Source organism: Ranitomeya imitator, chromosome 8, assembly GCF_032444005.1.
Source record: "Ranitomeya imitator isolate aRanImi1 chromosome 8, aRanImi1.pri, whole genome shotgun sequence".
NCBI lineage: Eukaryota > Metazoa > Chordata > Amphibia > Anura > Dendrobatidae > Ranitomeya > Ranitomeya imitator.
The window spans coordinates 31,597,940-31,618,397 of NC_091289.1; the positions used below are offsets into that span (position 1 = coordinate 31,597,940).

The 20,458-nt window shown below is 42.2% G+C and overlaps 1 protein-coding gene and 1 long non-coding RNA gene across 7 annotated transcripts in view; one reads left to right on the top strand and one right to left on the bottom strand.

Moving 5' to 3' along the window:
- The window catches only part of LOC138647589 (uncharacterized), a 117,687-nt gene extending 115,639 nt beyond the window's left edge, over positions 1-2,048 (bottom strand). For all 3 annotated transcript variants that reach the window (XR_011315003.1, XR_011315004.1, XR_011315002.1), the window contains exons 1-2: positions 1,964-2,048; positions 806-884 (exon numbers count right to left, since the gene is read on the bottom strand). This is a non-coding gene — a long non-coding RNA (uncharacterized lncRNA). The remainder of the gene's footprint in view (positions 1-805; positions 885-1,963) is intronic.
- A 129-nt stretch (positions 2,049-2,177) lies between these two features.
- The window catches only part of TASOR (transcription activation suppressor), an 89,553-nt gene continuing 71,272 nt past the window's right edge, over positions 2,178-20,458 (top strand). For 2 of the 4 annotated variants that reach the window (XM_069736686.1, XM_069736687.1), the window contains exons 1-8: positions 2,178-2,658; positions 7,152-7,294; positions 7,649-7,741; positions 12,032-12,104; positions 14,648-14,739; positions 14,982-15,140; positions 15,439-15,566; positions 16,997-17,071. In XM_069736686.1, the coding sequence (XP_069592787.1) occupies positions 2,337-2,658; positions 7,152-7,294; positions 7,649-7,741; positions 12,032-12,104; positions 14,648-14,739; positions 14,982-15,140; positions 15,439-15,566; positions 16,997-17,071 (1,085 nt within the window). In that variant the 5' untranslated portion in view covers positions 2,178-2,336. The remainder of the gene's footprint in view (positions 2,659-7,151; positions 7,295-7,648; positions 7,742-12,031; positions 12,105-14,647; positions 14,740-14,981; positions 15,141-15,438; positions 15,567-16,996; positions 17,072-20,458) is intronic. The other 2 variants (XM_069736688.1, XM_069736689.1) reach the window with 1 other exon arrangement.

A 20,458-nucleotide genomic window follows, 5' to 3' on the forward strand; every position in this document is an offset into this window, starting at 1 on the left:
AAACTTGTTTTTATCGACGCAATCAATCATTTAGGCTACGTTCACATTTGCGTTGCGTCGGGCGCAACTGCGGCGACGCATGCGTCATGCGCCCCTATATTTAACGTGGGGGGCGCATGGACATGCATTGTGCTGCGTTTTGCGACGCATGCTTTTTTTTGCCGCAAGCGTAGGGCGCAGAGGACGCAAGTTGCATTTTTTTTGCGTCCAAAATTCGGCAAAAAAAGGCGCATGCGTCGCAAAACGCTGCGTTTCAGCGTGCGTTTTTGTTTGCGTTGTGTCTCCGACGCAACATCGCACAACGCAAATGTGAACGTAGCTTAAGATAGTGATATATTAAGTGATATATATCTACAGCCCATAATACAGATACAGATCATCTGCTGCATTCAGGGTGAACTGAAAAATGAGAGGAGAATCCTATCAACAACCAAGAGCATAATGCCCTATAAATGTTCATGACAAAGATTAAGTACAAAAATATAAATTTTATTCAAATAAATACAACATCAAAAAATAATAATAGTACATTACCAAAATGATAAGGGTAAGGTGAAAGACTACGAAGGAAACCAGCCGCATGAGAACATACACAGCAGCCAATATAATAAATGTCTCAAAATAAACAAGGCATTAACTACACGCTAGTGGGAGGGAAGGCATAATGGTCTAAGGTACAGTGGCCAGTGACTCATAAGCATTGCTTAATCCTATCCCTTTTTACACCCGTCCATATTGCAACAATGCCCATAAAGTGCAAGTGACCTTAAGTACGCCTAAATGGCGTGCCGCATATTAGGCTTACCCATGTGTGTACTCCCATGCAGTCGGTATCCAGCAAAAAGCCCCGACGCGCGTTTCGTGTGCGGTGCTTCCTCGGGGGGCTGTGAAAAATGATTAGTATAGTCAGAATAAGGGCTCATTCACACATCGGCCTTTTGCGTGCGAGTGCTCTGTGTTTTTCATGAACAGCACCGGTATCGATGAAAGTCTACGAGTCTGTTGAGCTGCTCATGATTTTTCACATGATTTTTCACAGGCAGAATGGTCTGTGCAAAATGAGGAGACATCTGACTGTATCCGACTGTTCTCCAAGCATCAGATCAAACTTGGCAGAGGAAAGCTGTTGAAGCTTTGACGTAACTTGGACCAATCTATTTACGAGAAAATCACTGACGTGTGCATAACCCCTATACAAAACATGTAGATAAAAAAGTTATACGGACGCGTGCAATTTTTTTTTTTTTAACAGGTGGTGAGCAAAAGTGTTCTTTTCTAACTTGTCCCGAAACTTCAGTACGCTTGCCTAAGTCTTCACAGACGTCCCTTCACGCCAAAATCACGAATACGGCTGGGCAACCTCTTAAAATTGTTGGCCGTCAAACAGCAGCTTTGATTCCTACTCTTCCACTTCTTGGCAGACGTACGTGAACGGCTCTATCGTCTGTGCTACCCATCGCTGGCGGAAACAGAGCGTCGCACCACTTTTATGCCAACCGTGGCGCCATTTTTTCCTCCATTAGGTACACTGTTCCCATTAACAGAGACATCTCGATTCTTTGCGGTCTTGCTGCGTTTCGCCACCCCAAACACATCCATGATAAATTTACCACGAACACCTCGGCAGGTTAAGACATTTTTCTTTTCTGTTGCATTTTTTTTAACTTCATAGCTCCTTTGTCAATGCACTTTAAAACTAACCTTTATATATTTTTTTTAGGGTGCAACAATAGTTGTTTTTTTTTTTAACATTCCCTATATTAACGGCGGTACGTTTTACAATAAAACACACCAAAGTTTTACCTATTAAGTACACAATAACGCATCAAAGAAAACCAAAGTTATCATCATGGAAACCCTGTACAAACAGAATGCACTACTGAGAAAAGCAGATTATAATATATAACGTAAAAAAGACTTTCACAGACAGGAAAAAGTACAACAAAAAAAGGAAACCGCGCACCTCAGATCTGGAACGAGACTCGTCGTCTCAGAAAGAGAGAGAAAAAAAAAAACAACAAGCTTATAAAATGGCGACCGGTCCTGACAGGAATCCTTCTTCTCGGCTCTCATTGGTCAGTGAGGTCCGATCTCGTTCGTCTATTGGTCAGCTCTCGTTCTCCCGCCTTTCGTGACGTTGCTGGGCAAAGTAGGGAAGGGAGGAGGAAAGGGTTGGTGAAATGCGGGAGCGCGGCACACGCGGGCACAGACGGCAGCGAGATGGCGTCCTGAGGGGAGGCTGAGGAGAATGCGGCGTCCTCGCACTAAGCTTTCCCCGCGCCATTAAGATTTGCGACGGGACCTGGACGAAGAAGACTTAACGCTCCGTGTGTCTAATGTTCAACGGCGTCGGAGAGAAAGAAGCCGCTGAAGCGATGGAAGAAGAGAAGCTCGGTGCTGTTAACATGGACGTCAACGGGGGCGGTGGAAATAACAGACTCGCAGCAGCTGAAGACACAAGACTGTGCGGCTCACAAAATGGCGAAGCTGAAGAGGACGAGGCGGCTGCAGCCGCGGAGAAAACGGGCTGCAAGAGAAGAAACAGTGTTGCCACCAGTGAAGCGGCCAACATGGAGGGCGTTAGAGGGGGCAGCACCCCCACAGAAGAGCCCCCCAGAAAGAGGTTTCAGATTCCTAAGAAGAGCAGAGAAAAGAAAGGTGGTCGTCATCTTCTCCCCCCTGTGTAGCTAGCATTCCTTATGTGAATGGTGTCATGTTGCATGCCTATGAAGTATCCATCACCTCGGCGCGATCCCGGGGGCCACACTGCAGGGCCACTGTAGAGAACGACGTTAGTTATTAGCACGGTAACGTCTCGCCACTAGAGGGCGCCCGCGGTCTGAGATAACAGGGGGCGTTGACAGTTGGGTGGCCCCTCCCACGCGTTTCATCTGCCACGCCCATGCGTTGTCCATGGAGCCGGAAATGACGCGATTTTTTTTTTTTTTTTAAAGAATATTTTTGGTTAGTTAAGCATTGTTGCTAGTGTGTAATTTTGGGGTTTTATCTTTATACCGACTCCTTTTTTTTTTTTTTTTGTCTGAATGAAACCTGTCTCCGGGATGGGATTTTCTAAGGCTAGTTTCACACTAGTGTTTTCCTGATCTGCGGAGGGCTGCGGACTTCCTCCGTGAAGCCCTGCACCTCTAGCTCTGCCTACTTCTGCATGCGGCCTGCGTACCTATCTTTAACATTAGGTACGCAGGTCGTGCGGCTGTATGCGGATGCTTCCGCATGCGTCGTTTTGACGATGCGGAGAAAAAAAATTGCTACAAGCTGCGTCCTACACTGGTCGCCGCATCGTCAAAACGACGCATGCGGAAGCATCCGCATATAGAGGCACGACCTGCGTATGCAGAAGTGGGCGGAGCTAGCGGCTGAGGGCGGGGCTTCACGGAGGAAGTCTGTAGATCAGCAAAACGCGAATGTGAAACCGACTTTATTTTGAGTAATGAAAATGGGAATTACCTGTATACTTCCTCTATGGTAGGGATTCTGGCTCCTCACCACTAACATGTTAGTCTGTAATAGGTTCCAACTTTTATCCAAGGTTTTTATTTATTTTCTAGTTCAGACCTGTGGTTTAGGGCCACTGATTAGCTTGCTTAGGGTGGAATTTGTTAGATGCAATTCTGGGTTTACAGTAAATGGGGAGCTGTACAGTTGTACTTATAGTTTGAGGATATGTACAATTTTAATGATAGAACTTTTTTTTTTTTTGTCGGATCGGTTAACTTTGACATCCTGATACAGTAAGACTGTTATAGGTTGGGATTCCCTAGTTTTTTGGTTTATTAAAATTTCTGGATTGACCGTGTATTAATTTCAAGGTGTAAGAAAATTAAACTCAATTTTTTTTTTCATGAGGGAAAGCTTCAAACATGTTAACAATGCTTTTTTTACGCTTCCATATTTCAATTCTGTTCCGGATTTCATTTAAAAAAAACTAAAATTGGAAAAAATTATGGCACGTACCTTTGTTATATTAATAGAAATCACTTTTCATTCACGTCTGTGGCTATTAGCCATTTGTAGGGTTGTGGTAATGTACACATGGTTATTTCCCAACGGGACCTTACATTTGTACTTTTATGATCGTGTCTTATGTCATTAACGGTAAATAAAAGAAATCGCGGCTCAATAGTGTAACGTGATACATTTTTCAAGAACCTTTGGGAATCCCCACCTTCAATGGGAATACATTAACTGTATAGGTTTGCCTTCTATCAGTTGGTGTAATTTACCCATTGTAATGTAACCTTAAAAAAAAAAAGCTATAGCTTATATGTTGATTAGAAAAAAAAAAAAGAATGAGTTTTTGCAGTTTCTCAGGAAAAGCTCAAGGAGTGGTTGATATTTGGATGGTTCCACCCATGAGGTTCTATTAAAGTTCATCCCCCGAAACAAATTCTCGTAGATGCTTGTAAAATGGACACTTCATTGTGTGCATGTCCTTTTTAAATAGTATAGATACATTGTTATTGGAATACATTTAATCTCTATTAATAAGTGGCCATGAAAGTCAAATTCATCTTTTTTTTTTTTTTGTCCTAAAGTGAGACAGGCCTGTAATTTACTTTTCTCGTTTGTAGCTTTCAGGGGGGGAGGGGGGGAAAGCATTATTATGACTAATCCTTTTGTTCTCAGAAAATTAAGCAGTGCCAGAGGTGCCTGGCATTGGTTTAGTTTCCATCCCTCTCATTCAGCACATGTGCATGCTCCTTGGAACTGATAGTACTTGTGTATATGGAGATCATGAGGAAAGTCTGACTGTAAAACGAGCATTTCGAAAAATACTTATTAACCTTATAATGATATTTATATAGTGTCAATATATTCCGCAGTGCTTTACAGTTTAACAGTTTCAAACAAAGTCATAAGGAACGTTAACAATACAATAATTAAAGCAAAATAAGACGACCCTGCTCGTGAGAGCTTACAACCTTCAATGAGGGGGGAGATATGATGGTCTAGCCATCTTCAGGGGATGGGGGAATAGATGGAAGTAGTGAATGGGTTACACACAACATAAAATGACTTTGATTAGTGAACGTGGTAGGCCGCTCTGAACAAATGTGTTTTGAGGGAGCGCCTAAAACTATGCAAATTGTGGATGGTCCTAATATCTTGGGGTAGAGCATTCCAGAGGATTGGCGCAGCTCGGGAGTAGGAGGTACGGAATAGTGCAGAGGTTAGCCAAAAGTTGTTTGCAGGGTTTAGCGGTTGGTTAGGCCGATAGACCGAAATGAGGGAGGAGATGGAACGGGGTGCTGCACTGTGGAGAGCTTTGTGGGTGAGAACAAGTACTTTGAATTGGATCCTATAATGAATGGGCAGCCAGTGTAATGACTGGTGAGGAGCGGACACGTCTGAATACCGATTAGCCAGATGGACAACCCTGGCTACTGCATTAAGAAATCGAGTAAGGGGGAGGCCAATTAATAGAGTTACAGTAATCCAGGTGGGAGTGGATCAAGGTGACCGTGAAGGGTTTTGTTGTTTCCATGGTGAGAAAAGGGCGGATTCTAGAGTTGTTCTTTAGGTGTAAGCGGCACGAGTGGGCAAGAGATTGTAAATGGGAGGTGAAGTAAAATAAAAAAAAATAGTTCTGGACTTAACATTTTGGTTGATTTAACCCAGCTGTTGTCTTCGGTCTGGGGAGACCTATTTTGAACTTTGGTATTTTTGGGGGTGTTCAAGATGTGGTTCTGAAACTTGTGGTTGATTGACTTAGATGAGGATGGGTCGGCCGGCCACGGGTTTCAGAGCCGCATCTTGAATATTTTAAATATTGAAGTTCAAGGTCGGTCGTTTTTGACCGAAGACAACAGCAGGGTTAACTATTGTAAATGATGACAATTTATAATTATAACGGTGTACTATGACAATTTATAAAACATACCCTGGTATTTTTCACGTCAGATCCAGGGCTGTGGCATTGGTAAAATAATAATAATCTTTATTTTTATATAGTGCTAACATATTCCGCAGCGTTTTACATTTTGCACACATTATCATCGCTGTCCCCGATGGGGCTCACAATCTAAATTCCCTATCAGTATGTCTTTGGAATGTGGGAGGAAACCGGAGAACCCGGAGGAAACCCACGCAAACACGGAGAGAACATACAAACTCCTTGCAGATGTTGTCCTTGATGGGGTTTGAACCCAGGACTCCAGCGCTGCAAGGCTGCTGTGCTATCCACTGCGCCACCGTGCCGCCCAAGTTTGGTAAGCCAAACTTCCGACGCCTCAATTTCCCCAACTCCTACTCCCTCATACATGCTTCACTATTTAGCATGTACGTAAAGTGTAGAACAGATTCAATCTCAACTACAAGCCTAGCCTAGATCCTTAGATCAGAAATATAACAGACATTTCATAACTTTACCAAATTTTCATGAGAAAATTTTTCATATATTTTAGGAATCTGTCCATTTGATAGACTCTACCAAAACTGACACCGTCTGACTCCACAGCCCTGGTCACGCCTATTGATTGCGAGTAGAACAGGGATATAGACTAGAACAATTCTGTACTAATTAGATTAAAATAAGTGTCTTGTAGAATTTTCTTTACTAAACTATTTTAATGTATAAATTGATTTGGTTCTTTAAAAAAGAATTTGACTAGGTGTCTCTTCTGTTTAGAGCTGAGCATGGAAATTCGACTTCCTCTGTTCACTAATAATTTGCAGACCTGGGTAACCTAAAGCCATGCTTGACAATTGCTGATCTCAGATGGCCTTCTATTGCGTGAAAACGTTACAATTGTAAGATTTTCAAGTTTTCGATGAGTGTGGTCTCCTGAGGATGCATACCATTCACATTGGAAGTCAATAAGTTGAAATAATTGATTACACAAAACCATTGTCTCTATGCTACTCTTAATTTTGTATACCGTAGTTTATATTTTTTTGTTTAAAGCAGTGTCTTCATTTTAAGTAAACACTAAAATTGTCTCTTTTGTAATCGTTCTTTTTACAGATTTTCGTGATGTCTCTTAATTCTAAGTAAAGCATAATAAAATTTTTGCACCATTGTTTTGTTTATGCATTTTTTATTTTAACAAAATCACAATACAAAAAGTTGCACAATGTATCTAGGAAGTAACTTTACAAAAAAAAATTTTTTTTTTTTGTTCATCTTTTAGCTCTTCAGCCAATTAACTCTGGCTCATGGGATTTTGAGGAGGTACTGAGAATTCTACAGTCATCATACTTGGATGCAAATTCAAAGATGCATTTTACGTACCAGTCTGCTCGAATGGTTCACAACGAATTCTTGGAGAAAGAGGTCAGTGAGCATAAATTGGTCATCTGACTGATCACCTGTGCTTTTGTAGAACCTTTTTGTTCTGGCACATTACTCTTTAGTCACTATTCTTCTTTTGGAAGATTGCGTTAAAAACAAACAAACCCTCAAAGGCTTTGGATTTAACCCACTTTAATGAAACCAGTAAAGTTCATCTTGGGAAAATTAAATTTCTACCCCTTTTTACATCAGACAATGGCATTCTACTTGGCACATAGTAATGTTCACTTAGTTTTGCGCGCTTAATTTACTACTTAGGATGAGTACAGTCTGATATATTTTTTTTTTATACTAGTCCTTTCCCAAATTCCATACATCTTCTTTTTTTTTTCTTAGTTCACTGAAAAAAGAAGACAATTGAAATTTGAGGGTCGATCAGATAAAGAACTTGTCGAATCTTACGCTTTTCTTTTGGTTGATGAAGATCAGGTAAGGAAATGTAATGCGGTTGATTGTTCATGAAGTGCTTTGTTTTAGCAAAGCAGATGCTGAGGAAAAACCTTTTGCTGGTATAGAGGCTTGTCTATACTATTTTCACAGGCTAGTTATATTTTTTTTAGTGATTCTCTGATCTAACCCAGGGTTGAGATGACTGGACAATGTTCCTGCCACTGACTGCTTGCATTTTTTTTTTTTTTTTACTTTTTAATTTCTCACTCTTGTAGCAGTTTCAGATCTCACAGCATATCTATTTGCTACCGGCATTAGATTCTTTTCTGGACACTACTTAATTTTAGTCAGCTTCTGTTTTAGTTTTTAATTTTTTATTGATGAAAATATGGTGGCACACTGAAATTTCTGCATTCACATGAAAGGATGAAGGCCATAACTGGTTTTTGAAGGATTTTAATGCTTAAAGGGTAGTGAATATACAGTTTGGACGTTTCTCTCACCAATGCTAATGGAAAGAAGCAAAGTCTCAAAAACCACCGAAGACTCTAGTAAAATGGAAAAAAAAATGTGGAAAGATACGCACCTAGGACTATCTTCGATTTAATGAAAATATATCATGACGTGAAAATGTACTGCAGCTTTTCCTGGAGTCGAGAAATCCTTTGGAAGAACATCATGCATCTTGTGGTTTGAATAGTTTAAATTGGCATGAAACCTATAGGAAGTTGCAGCAAGTTAAAAGTATTTGCAAGCTTTAAGCTGCTTGCTGACTTGTAATTGATCCATGAACCTCAGCTGAGAACTTTTTTTTTTTTCCAATCTGATATAGTTTACGTAGGAATGCAATTCACAGGATGTGGGTTGAACTTCCTTTAGACTTTCATACTGTTAAAATTGTGTTGCCAAATCTCAGAATGCTTTGTCCGAACAAACTTCATCCCAAACAAAATCTGTTACCTGATCAAGTCTTAGCCATATAGTCAGACATTCATTGAACAACTTTCGGTCGATCTGTAAAAGTTATGATAGATTGCAATGCTATAAATTTACTTCCTCTGGGCTTGCATAAATGGATGAAAATTCATTGTTCACCTTGGACGATGTTCCAGTGACAGCACCTGATGCCTGTTTCACGAAAAAAAGGCAACAAAGTTTTTGATCCATAGCCTGTTTTATTTTTACTAGAAACCTTATTTTGGATGTTGCAGGCGGCTTTTCATAGTGCAGTTTAATGAAGCCTACAGACCTATGAACTTGCTTTAGCTGGCCATGTGCTTAAAATAGCTGTCAGCTATTCCTCCTACCCCCCTCATACACATGTATGCTCAGCTCAAAAGGGAGAGTAACTGCCGGACACCTCTTGTGGAATACATCATGCTTGACCCCTTTCTCAGAGTATCAGGCTAGCCTATGCATAGCCGATGATCTGTCTGTTTAGGTGAAATCTGTGAGTTTGGACAATGTTAATCTAATGGTTATGGCTACGTTAAAAAAAAAAAAAAAAAAGTTAAAGCTTTTTCTTTTCGGGGCAAGAAATTAAATCAAGCAGTTGTCACAAGGAAGTATGTTACTCAAATCATATATCCATACACTGTGCGATAAATGAATGCCACTATTCCTACATGTAACAAAGAAAGGTGAGGCTCTTGGTTAACTTATATTATGCAAAAATGTATACGCCGTCAACCAGCAACAAGGTGATGTCCAATGGATGGACCATGAACTCTTGTATGCCCATCAAGACCTCAATATGCTCTTAGTAAAGAGGTTAGAGTGAAGGCGTAACCTGTCTGGGAATGTGTCGATAAAGGGCGCATGTTACTCAACAATCCAAAGCAATAGAACCAGACGCATGCCATCTTTAAAGGGAATCTGTCACCAGTTTTGTGACACAGCAGCTAAAAATCGCCTTATTCAGCGTCTGCGCTGCATTCCCTAAATCCTTATATTACCCCCTGACTTCCCTTGTATACTCCCGAAAACTTTTTGTTTTGTCCCACGCTGTATGGGAATATTCTCAATCTGGTATGATGGGCATGGTTTCGGGCCTCTCCATTTCTCTCATCGGCTGTTTCTCGCTGTCCCACTTCTTGGATGGTTCCTCTTGCTCACCGTCCTTCTGACATGGATAACGATCCACATCACCGTGCGGCATCTTGTGCCTCAGAAATATTGCGTTTCGCACCTGTGCAATATGCTTTGCCCAACTGCGGGTAAAGCCGAAAACCAGAAGTGTCATGCTCTGGCAAAAGTATTTCCATCTCATGTACCGGAACTTTTTTGCCAGTACATGCGCCCTTCTGTTTTTCAGCTTTGCCCGCAGTTGGTGCAAAGCATACTGCACAGGTGCAAAACACGATATGTCTGATCGCTATCCATGTCAGGAGGACGGTGAGCAGAAGCAGGGATGCTGAGGCCTGAAACCACACCCAACGGACCAGACAGAAGATTTCCATACAGCGTGGGAGAAATTAAAGTTTTTAAGGAGAATAGAAGGGGTCATGGGGTTCAATAAGGATTTAGGGAATGCATAGCAGATGTTGAGTAAGGTGATATTTTTAGATTCTATTTCACAAAACCTGGTGACAGGTTCCCGTTAATCAAAGCGTATATCTAAACAAACTGACACTTGAAATTATGTTAGAATAAACGATAGAAAATACAAGATTCTTTATGGTCAGACTGTTGATCCAAATGCTGAATTTTTTGGAAGTCATATAAGCAACACAAGTTTATTGTATACTTTTGAGTCGCCTAGACAGCTGTTTCAAGTTGCACCACACACTCCTGAAGATGAACACTTGCTTTATAAAAGTTAAGAGAATACACTCAATAAAGATGAAAAACTATATTTGATAGTCAACTGTGCTCTCATTCAACTGGCAACTCTATCCAGAAACAGCAAGAGTTCTTGTGTTTTCAACAGGAAGAGGGTTTCTATCTTGCTGAAGAACAAGAGTGGGAGTTTCAAATTCACACTAGTTGAATATTCCTTTTTCCCGTTAGTTGAAGAGCTGGGAGGCTGCCATAAACATCATGTAGTCAAACTATTCCACCAAATTGGCTTTATTATTATTATAGCGCCATTCCATGTGAAAAGGGGTATACATAAGAAAAAAAGTACAGTAATCTTAAACACAAGTCATGACTGGTACAGGAAGGAGAGAGGACCCTGCCTGTGAGGGCTCACAATCTACAAGTCAACTTAAATTTGGGTCTTGGATTGGAACTTGTCCTTCAACAGTTTTTGCATTAATTAATATTACAATTGACTGAACTTGTCATATGTCTTCAGGGATGCGTATATCTTTTTCCCATTACATGAGTTACTTTTTCCCTTCCTTGTGACCACCTCCTTCACTCCAAAAAAAAACAAAACTGCCCAGGATGAGGTACTGCAAGGACAATTAGATGTTGAGTTACACACCATGTTGAAATGTATGGGAAGTGAAAGGCAGAGAAAAAGATTGAAGGTTTTGGCAACCTTTTTAAGTGCTGGATTCATATCTGCACAGTTCTAGCTCGAGACCGCTACTTAATTTTCTCCACGCTGCTGCTTTTGTCTATTAAGGAAAGAAAAAAACCAAAAATCCTTTGTGTCTTTTAGTGTATGAGGGACTTGAGAGCAATCCATCTCCTCTTAACCGTTCAGTCATTTGCAGGGTAAAAGTGGTGAAAAAATGCACTATACAAGTCTTATAATGACCAGAAATAGGGCTAATCCTCCTGCACATGACCGCTTATTCTGAAAGTTGTGAAAGTATAGTTCTTCTTTAGGATACAAATGAAAGGAAGTAGTTTTCTGCAAAATTTGCTTCTTTATCCACTTATGATTTATTTTGCTCAGTTCTGCATCCTTACCGGAAGAAGAAGAAGAAGAAAAAAAAAGTTAAAGACTTAGCTCTGGAAGGTGGCACAGAGTGAACGGTAGAGACATACTGAGCTGCTGCATTCTAGTGTTTTGCATTACTCAAGTGTTTGGATTCACAGCTACACTGCTCAGTATTGTCATAATATCCTCCTTGTTTCTGCCTCTTCTGAACATTTGATACATAGATACGGGCGAGCAGGAATCCCTGTGCAGTATTTAGAAGCTAACGCAGGAATAACTGAGCTAGAGCAAAAAAAAAAGTAAAATTCAAGATGCATATCACATAAGACATATGGTTTTAAAAAGTTATCTGAAATGGGTGCTCTTGAAATGACCTATAAAAGTTGGCTGGAGGCCTAACAGCAGTCCGCTTTTGATCTGCGGTTCCCATTTTCTTTGATTTCATCACTACTGCAATGCCTTACTACTTCTGATGGGCATGCTTTTAATTCTAGGTGCAAACCATAAGCGAGAAAGGATTACTAGTGGGAAATTCCAAATTTACAACACTTGGCAAGTCCTCAATGGGTAAGTTGCTGGAATTTTTAATGTGTAGTTTTTTTTTAAAGGGAGACTTTAGTGAATTGTGAATAAGTTTCTTGTGTTTTTAATTGGTCCCTTTTTGTGAAATCTACAAAGTAATAAACCTTTTTGAATAAATCTTAAGTCAAATTAGGCTTATGCTTATTTGTAAAGTCTTTGTTCCAATTAGCTGTTAATATTTTAAGAGGCGTGTTTGGGGAAAAAACACATTTCATAGGGTCTAAATTTTTCTTTTATTTCTTGCTGAAGTTGTACACCGCTCAAAAAATAAAGGGAACACTAAAATCCCACATCCTAGATATCACTGAATGAAATATTCCAGTTGTAAATCTTTATTTATTACATAGTGGAATGTATTGAGAACAATAAAACCTAAAAATGATCAACAAAAATCACAAATAATATCCCACAGAGGTCTGGAGTTTGGAATGATGCTCAAAATCGAAGTGGAAAATCTATTTGCAGGCTGATCCAACTTCAATGGAAATGCCTCAAGACAAGGAAAAGATGCTCAGTGTTGTGTGTGGCCTCCACGTGCCTGTATGATCTCCCTACAACGCCTGGACATGTTCCTGATGAGGCGGCGGCGGATGGTCTCCTGAGGGATCTCCTCCCAGACCTGGACTAAAGCATCCGCCAACTCCTGGACAGTCTGTGGTGCAATGTGATGTTGGTGGATGGTGCAAGACATGATGTCCCAGATGTGTTCAATCTGATTCTGGTCTGGGTAACGGGTGGGCCAGTCCATAGCTTCAATGCCTTCAGGAACTGCTGACACACTCCAGCCACATGAGGTCTGGCATTGTCCTGCATTAGGAGGAATTTGGGGCGAACTGCACCAGCATATGGTCTCACAAAGGGTCTGAAGATCTCATCTCGGTCCCTAATGGCAGTGAGGCTACCTCTGTCGAGCACATGTAGGGCTGTGCGGCCCTCCAAAGAAATGCCACCCCACACCATTATTTACCCACTGCCAAGCCGGTCATGCTGAAGGATGTTGCAGGCAGCAGATCCCTCTCCACGGCATCTCCAGACTGTCACATGTGCTCAGTGTGAACCTGCCTTCATCTGTGAAGAGCACAGGGCACCAGCGGCGAATTTGCCAATCCTGGTGTTCTGTGGCTAATGCCAAGAGTCCTGCACGGTGTTGGGCTGTGAGCACAACCCCCATCTATGGACGTCGGGCACTCAGACCATCCTCGTGGAGTCTGTTTCTAACAGTTTGTGCAGACACATGCACATTTGTGTCCTGCTGGAGGTCATTTTGCAGGGCTCTGGCAGTGCTCCTCCTGTTCATCCTTGCAGAAAGGCTGAGGTAGCGGTCCTGCTGCTGGGTTGTTGTCCTCCTACGACCCCCCTCCACGTCTCCTGGTGTACTGGCCTGTCCCCTGGTAGCGCCTCTGGACACTATGCCGACGGACACAGCAAACCTTGCCACAGCTCGCATTGATGTGCCATCCTGGATGAGCTGCACTACCTGAGCCACTTGTGTGGGTTGTAGAGTCTGTCTCATGCTACCACGAGTGTGAAAGCACAACCAACATTCAAAAGTGACCAAAACATCAGCCAGAAAGCATTGGTACTGAGATGTGGCCTGTGGTCCCCACCTGCAGAACCACTCCTTTTATTGAGGGTGTCTTGATAATTGCCAATAATTTCCGTCTTTCTATTCCATTTGCACAACAGCATGTGAAATTGATTGTCAATCAGTGCTGCTTCCTAAGTGGACAGTTTGATTTACTTGGGAGTTATATTCTGTTCCCTTTATTTTTTTGGAGCAGTGTATTTCTATAGCATATTCTACAGAATAGATCATTAGCATTAAGGCCCCGTCACACATAGCGACGCTAAAGCGATCCCGACAACGATACGACCTGTCAGGGATCGTTGCTGCGTCGCTATGTGGTCGCTGGTGAGATGTCAAACAGTGAGATCTCCCCAACGACGCAGCAGCGATGCGGCGACCTGTAGCGACCTGTACAACGATGCTATTTCATGACGATTCAATGGGACGTCCTGTTAACGAGGTCGTTGGTAAGGTGTCAAACACAGTGATGTGTGCTACCCAGCGGGACCTCAACGATCAAAAAATGGTCCAGGCCATTCCGACACGACCAGCGATCTCACAGCAGGGGCCTGGTTGCTGCTACGTGTCACACATAGCGAGATCGTTACTGAGGTCGCTGTTGCGTCACAAAACTTGTGACTCAGCAGCGATCTCGCTAGCGATCTCGCTATGTGTGACGGGGGCTTTAGATTGGGGGTCCAACATCTCCCCACCCCAACCAATCAACCGATTTTTTTTTTTTTTTTTTTTTTTTTTTTTTTTTTTTTTTTTTTTAAAGCTGTGTCCTCCTCTTGAGACAACAGTCAAGTAGAAATGTGGTTTTCAGGCTTTATTCAATAACCTTTGTGCCCAAAGGTTTGCTATTCTTTAAAGCAAATATCTAGGTTTCGAGTAACATTGGACCCAAATTTTGCCAAATGTTTACCTGTTTGACTGTTTTTTGTTTTTTTTTGTTCCTTAGGTGTGTACCTGTCTAAGTGCGCTGATTTATTGCAGGTTAATCCTTTAGAAGTAGGAACAACAGGATCTATTGCCATATTTAAAGTAATAAAGGTAAAGTTTATTTAATGGCACTAACTAGATTTGTCCCTTTTTATATGTTGTCATTAAAGAGTTACAACAACCCGGATCTCCACATCACCCTTTAGAAAGAATGAATTGCAATGTTTTGAGAGCGATTTTTCATGTCTTAGCAGTTTTACATGCAAATTACTCCATTTTTGATATTATAGCAAGGGCTCTTTATTGATGATTGAATCTGGTTACCTGCTTTTATGTTGCGTTCTTTTTCTTAGGGAAAAATGAAAGCCGTTTATGATAACTTTAGGAATAATCAGGAGTCTTTTTCTGGCGCTACAATTCTGGATCCAGCGCCTAAACATGAGTGTCATGTGTTAAAGAACATGAATGCGGTTACAACCCTGCTATCCTACAGGGCATTCGAGCGTTCCCAGGTAACATTTTTGTATGTATTTGTACTTGCAGATTAAAATCCATCAGCCTTTAATACATTTCAATGCATTAGGCTGAAGTATCCTTATAAAGGAAAGATCTGCTCTGCTTTTGTATCTAGTCCATATTAAAGCACCTATAAAAAAAATAAATAAAACTATAAAACACATTGAACACAGGTCTTGTCCTGTTATGCTCCATAAATATTAGTCTTTAAAAAAAAAATCTTTTGAATTGTGTATATGTAATGTAAAAATAAAGATGTAATAAGCTTCAATTTCCTAATTTCCCTGTCTTTAGTATTATTTCTATGAGTATGGATTTGATGAAATTCTCAAGAGACCTCGCCACGTGTGTCCATACGCTGTTGTGTCATTTTTATACAAGGCCGCTCAGAAACCAAGACGACCATCTTCACCTCTGCCAGGGTTAGTAGTTTATCTCCATTTTATGTTTTCAATCTACCCTACCATTTAGTAACTAAAATGTTGTTCACCGTGAAGGTTGTGTAATGGACAATATGCATCCGGATGCAATGGACCTCGTTCTTTTGACACGGTAAACCGCATGAAATTATACCTCTTCTTCAATGTCTTAAGGGGCAGGAAGCAAACTGTGGAATTTGAACACTTCATTTTAGCCATCATCACCTTAAGTGTGTGATATGTGAATGCTAGTTTACATATTACACCACGTAACCAATCAGGGCATGCATAACATTTGGAACAAAAAGGGTTTTAAATAATAAAGGGTGAGAAAATAGGCAGGCTTGACTTGTCACCGCCTTGAGCCAAACCAGGACACTGATCGACTGTGAAGCGGATGTTTTCTATAACTGAAGATTGTGGATTTAAGTTGCACCAAGCACTTTCACCCAACAAAAACACACTTTAATAAAGATTGTACATTTTACACTATCCCTTATCCCAGTCCACACCAGATCTTCTCCTATGACCGCTTGTTTATTAATACCAGGTACTTCCAGCCCTGTCTTTATTATTAAATAGATGTGCAATTCAATTTGTTCTGCTCTGGTCTGGCATTCTGTCTGGTCCTCTCTGGCAGCCTGTCTTCTTCCCCGCCATACTGGGTGCCTCTGGTTCTTACTAGGCCCCGCAACTTAATGATGTCCCTGTACCTAGTTGGCGCCTAAGAAGTGAAGATTCAGCTTCCACAGGGGACCATATGAGATGCCGGACCAGGAAAGTGCAAATGGAATTGCTCATCGCTAGTGAATACCATTTTCTTCCTTTGGCCCATTCATGTGCCATTTCTTCAACTATGTCCGTACTTACTCGCACGAGTAAGTTTTATTTCATGTATTGTCTAAGAGGAATAATAGGAACTGTACAACATAGTCAAAAGGTAGATGCTCTATGGTGGCTCACAGAGCTGACTCTTTTTTTTCTAACTTTTAGCCTTTTCAGATTAGGTTTTTAGGGATTGTAGGTTACTGATAGGGGAGGATAAGGAATTCCCAATCACATGTCCCATGTGGTTCTGACACCATGAATTTTGTACCAGATCCTACATTAGTCGTAAGCTACTTATGAAACCTTGAAAGCACTGCTGGGGACAAATTAGTTTGTTTGTTAGGTATGTCCTCTTCCGCTTAGGTAGACTAACAGGTTTCTTCCTATAAACGCATACGAAGACCTGATAGTTTAGCTGGGCTAGAAGAAGCTGGCAAGGACCTGCCAAATGGATTCCCCGCCATGTCTTTACCTATTTTCTTGTACTGGAAAGCCGCGCCTTCATTCTTTACATTCTTGCAGTTTTACTAAAAAAATAGTTTGTTTTGCTTTTAGAAAACATTTTAGCTTGTGTGATTCACACTATCATTTTTCATATTTGCAAGGGAAAAAAAGATTTTACATTCACGTAAGTTTGACGGATTTGAGGAGGAAGTTGTGTGCAGACGTAGTCATGTGTGGTATGTATGAATTCTGAACATTTTACATATTTACATAGTGCTGCTAAGGGTTAATAGTAATAAGTATAGAGAAACAAAAAAAAAATAGTTGCAAGCAAATTCAATGATTAATAACCTGATAATCAAGTGTGGTGAGTGTGAATCGTTGTGTATCCCTAATCCTTGCCTGTTGTGTTTTTTAAAGTGTGAATATTTTTAACAGTTTTTCAAGGAATGAGCACGAGGTCTTGTAAGTGTGATATACACTTATCTAGCATGTCTTGGCCTAATATCTTTACAATGCATTTAGTATGTAAGACTGAATGCTAGTTATAGTCACATGTGACTCGTTTGTCATAAAATTGTATGAACATGGATATGGTTGTAAATAGCTGCTGTACTTGTCCAGTTATCTGATTTTAATAAGTAGATATATAGGTACTGAAAGCCTACATTTGTTAACATCTTGAGCATTATTTAAAGGGTTATTCCTATCTTCCAAGATGGATACATTTACGAAATCAACGTTGCAATCTACCATATATGCTCGAGTATAAGCCGAGACCCCTAATTTTGCCACAAAAAACTGGGAAAACTTATTGACTTGAGTATAAGCCTAGGGTGGGAAATGCAGCAGCTACTGGTAAATTTCAAAAATAAAAATAGATACCAATAAAAGTAAAATTGATTGAGACATCAGTAGGTTAAGTGTTTTTGAATATCCATATTGAATCAGGAGCCCCATATAATGCTCCATAAAGTTCATGATGGGCCCCATAAGATGCTCCATATTAAAATATGCCCCATATAATGCTGCACACATGTTAATGATGGCCCCTTAAGATGCTGTATAGAATATTATGCCCTATATAATGCCCCATATAATGCTGCACAAAGGTTGATGGCCCCCTAAGATGCTCCATAGATTATGCCCTATATAATGCTGCACAAAGATTGATGGCCCCATAAGATGCTCCATAGATTATGCCCCATAAGATGCTCCATAGATTATGCCCCATACAATCCTGCATAAAGGTTGATGGCTCCATAAGATGCTCCATAGATTATGCCCCATATGCTGATGCTGCTGCGATGAAGAAAAAAAAACATACTCACCTCTCGTCACTCAGGCCCCCGGCACTTGAGATATTCACCTGTCCCCGTTCAACCACCATGCGCCGATCCGTCTTCCAGCTCTCTGACTGTTCAAGCAGAGGGCGGTGTGCACTAAGTCATCGCGTCCTCTGACCTGAATGTCACAGCCGGAGGACGTGGAAGACGGAGCCCGGCGGTGGAACGGGGACAGGTGAATATCGCAATGCTCAAACCCTCCCCCCCCCCCCCGTTATACTCGCCCTCACAACGCGTTCCCTGCTTCTGTCGTTCCGGGTCTGCATCTTGTTCCTGTGTTCAGCGGTCACTGGTACCGCTCATTAAAGTAATGAATATGGCGCTCCACCCCTATGGGAGTAGGGTCGCGTCCATATTCATTACTTTAATGAGCGGTACCACGTGACCGCTGAGTACAGGAAGAGCTGCGGGCGCTGGAGAAGCAGGGACATGCAGAGATGCGTCGGGAGCAGGGGAGTGTGATGGACAGCTGCCTCTCCCCCGCCGACCCCCAGGGACAATGGCTCGAGTATAAACAGAGAGGGGCACTTTCAGGCTGAAAATCTTAGCTTACACTCGAGTTTATACGGTATGTAAAATTTGGCCCCTACTTTCCTTAGTGAACTTTAATTTTTAGTTTTGTTTACTGCTTATTGCCAAGGGTCCAGCAGCCATTGGTGCAGTCTGGCAGCGGCTGCATATGTGCAGTACTCCAAAGAACTTTCATAATGAGCGTCTAAGCACTTCACTAACGCTAGCTAGGCTCAATGGAAGGCACTCTTTGTTCCTGATCGTGGCCAGCCTCACTGCCACAACGTCAGTCGTGGCAAACTATCACAACACTCCATAGGATGGGGAACTGTGCACTTCTGGTTACAAAAAAAAAAAGCCTTTAACTTCTTAATGCAACATCAGAAATGTACGTAATCAATAGGGCAAGAACTGAGCTCTCTCCACACACGGCAGACACTGGTTCTATTAGGCTAGGTTCACCTTAGTGTTTATGTGCGCAGCGTATCATCTGCATGCCGAAACGCATGTTTACTCCTCCACATCATCTTACGCATGACGCAAAAAAACCGCGTGTGCATGCGCATTTATGCACATGGAGTGGGTGACATCATTTCCTGGACATGCGCAGTCTTCTAGGAATGGTTCTGTAAACTGTGGCCTCTGTTCACACAAGATGCATCATAGATAGCACTGGGCAGCCCGCCATAGCGCGTCATTAATAGGCTGAGAACCAGAATCTCTACATCCCTTGTGTGAACATTGCCACATACAGAGTACTGTATATATTTTTTTGCATTGGTGTACCACACGGCCAATCCCTGATTGAAGGCTGGCTGTTTCATTTGGTATTGCACCTGTGCAGTTGCCATTTTACTTGGGTCCGCTGCACCCTGGTAGTGCAATTGTATTGAGGCCCATTTAGGCAGGTAAGCATCTCTGCCTGTTTTTTTTTTTCTTGTTTTTTTTCTTGAATATTGGAGGATTTTTTTCCCTTCACCATGACAGCGCCGCACGTGAGAGATGGCATCCGCCCCCAGGAACAGGAAACCTGTAGCAGAGATATAAGAATGGGGCGGCCCCTCTCTCCTCAGTTTGGTTTCCTGTTCCTGCAGGTGGACGCCTGTCGCAGAGCTCCTACCTCCGGAGGGATACCCCCTCTGATGAGTCCGGTCCGGAGGCCGAGGTCCGCGGGGAAGCCAGCCGTAGTCGGCGGCATCGCGTGCGGTGCTGTCCGGTGTCGGGCTGCTGGGTCCGCGCCATCCCTTTCCTCGCTGGACTCCCCGGCGACCGCTCTGTGCAAGAGGCCGGTCCGGGGTTGCGGGGGCATGTCCCTCACTGACGCTGGCGCCGAAGTGAGGGATGACGACTTCCGGTCGCAGGAAGTGACGTCACACGCCGAGGGAGCCGGTGTGCTGGACACTTCCGGGCGGAAGCTGATCCAGTGGCGCGCACACCGCTCCTCTATAAAATACGGCAGCAAAGAGGAGTCGCTGGTCCTGCTCTTCAGACGGAGATGACCGAACCAGCGGTAGATCCGGAGCTGCTGATGCCTGCGCCTAAAATGTCGGAAGACACTCAAGCTGCAGGGGTACCCAGGGTCCTGGAGGGGTGAGTGCCTTTGTAAGGCAAGCTACGCACACACTGATACCTGTACACTGTGTTTTGTAGGAAGGGAAAGCCACCTCCAAGCAAAAGAATAGGGTCTGTCCACTATGTAAAGAAAAACTCCCTAGGCTATACAACAAAAAGATCTGCCAGCCCTGTATTGACAGAACAGTTGCGGAG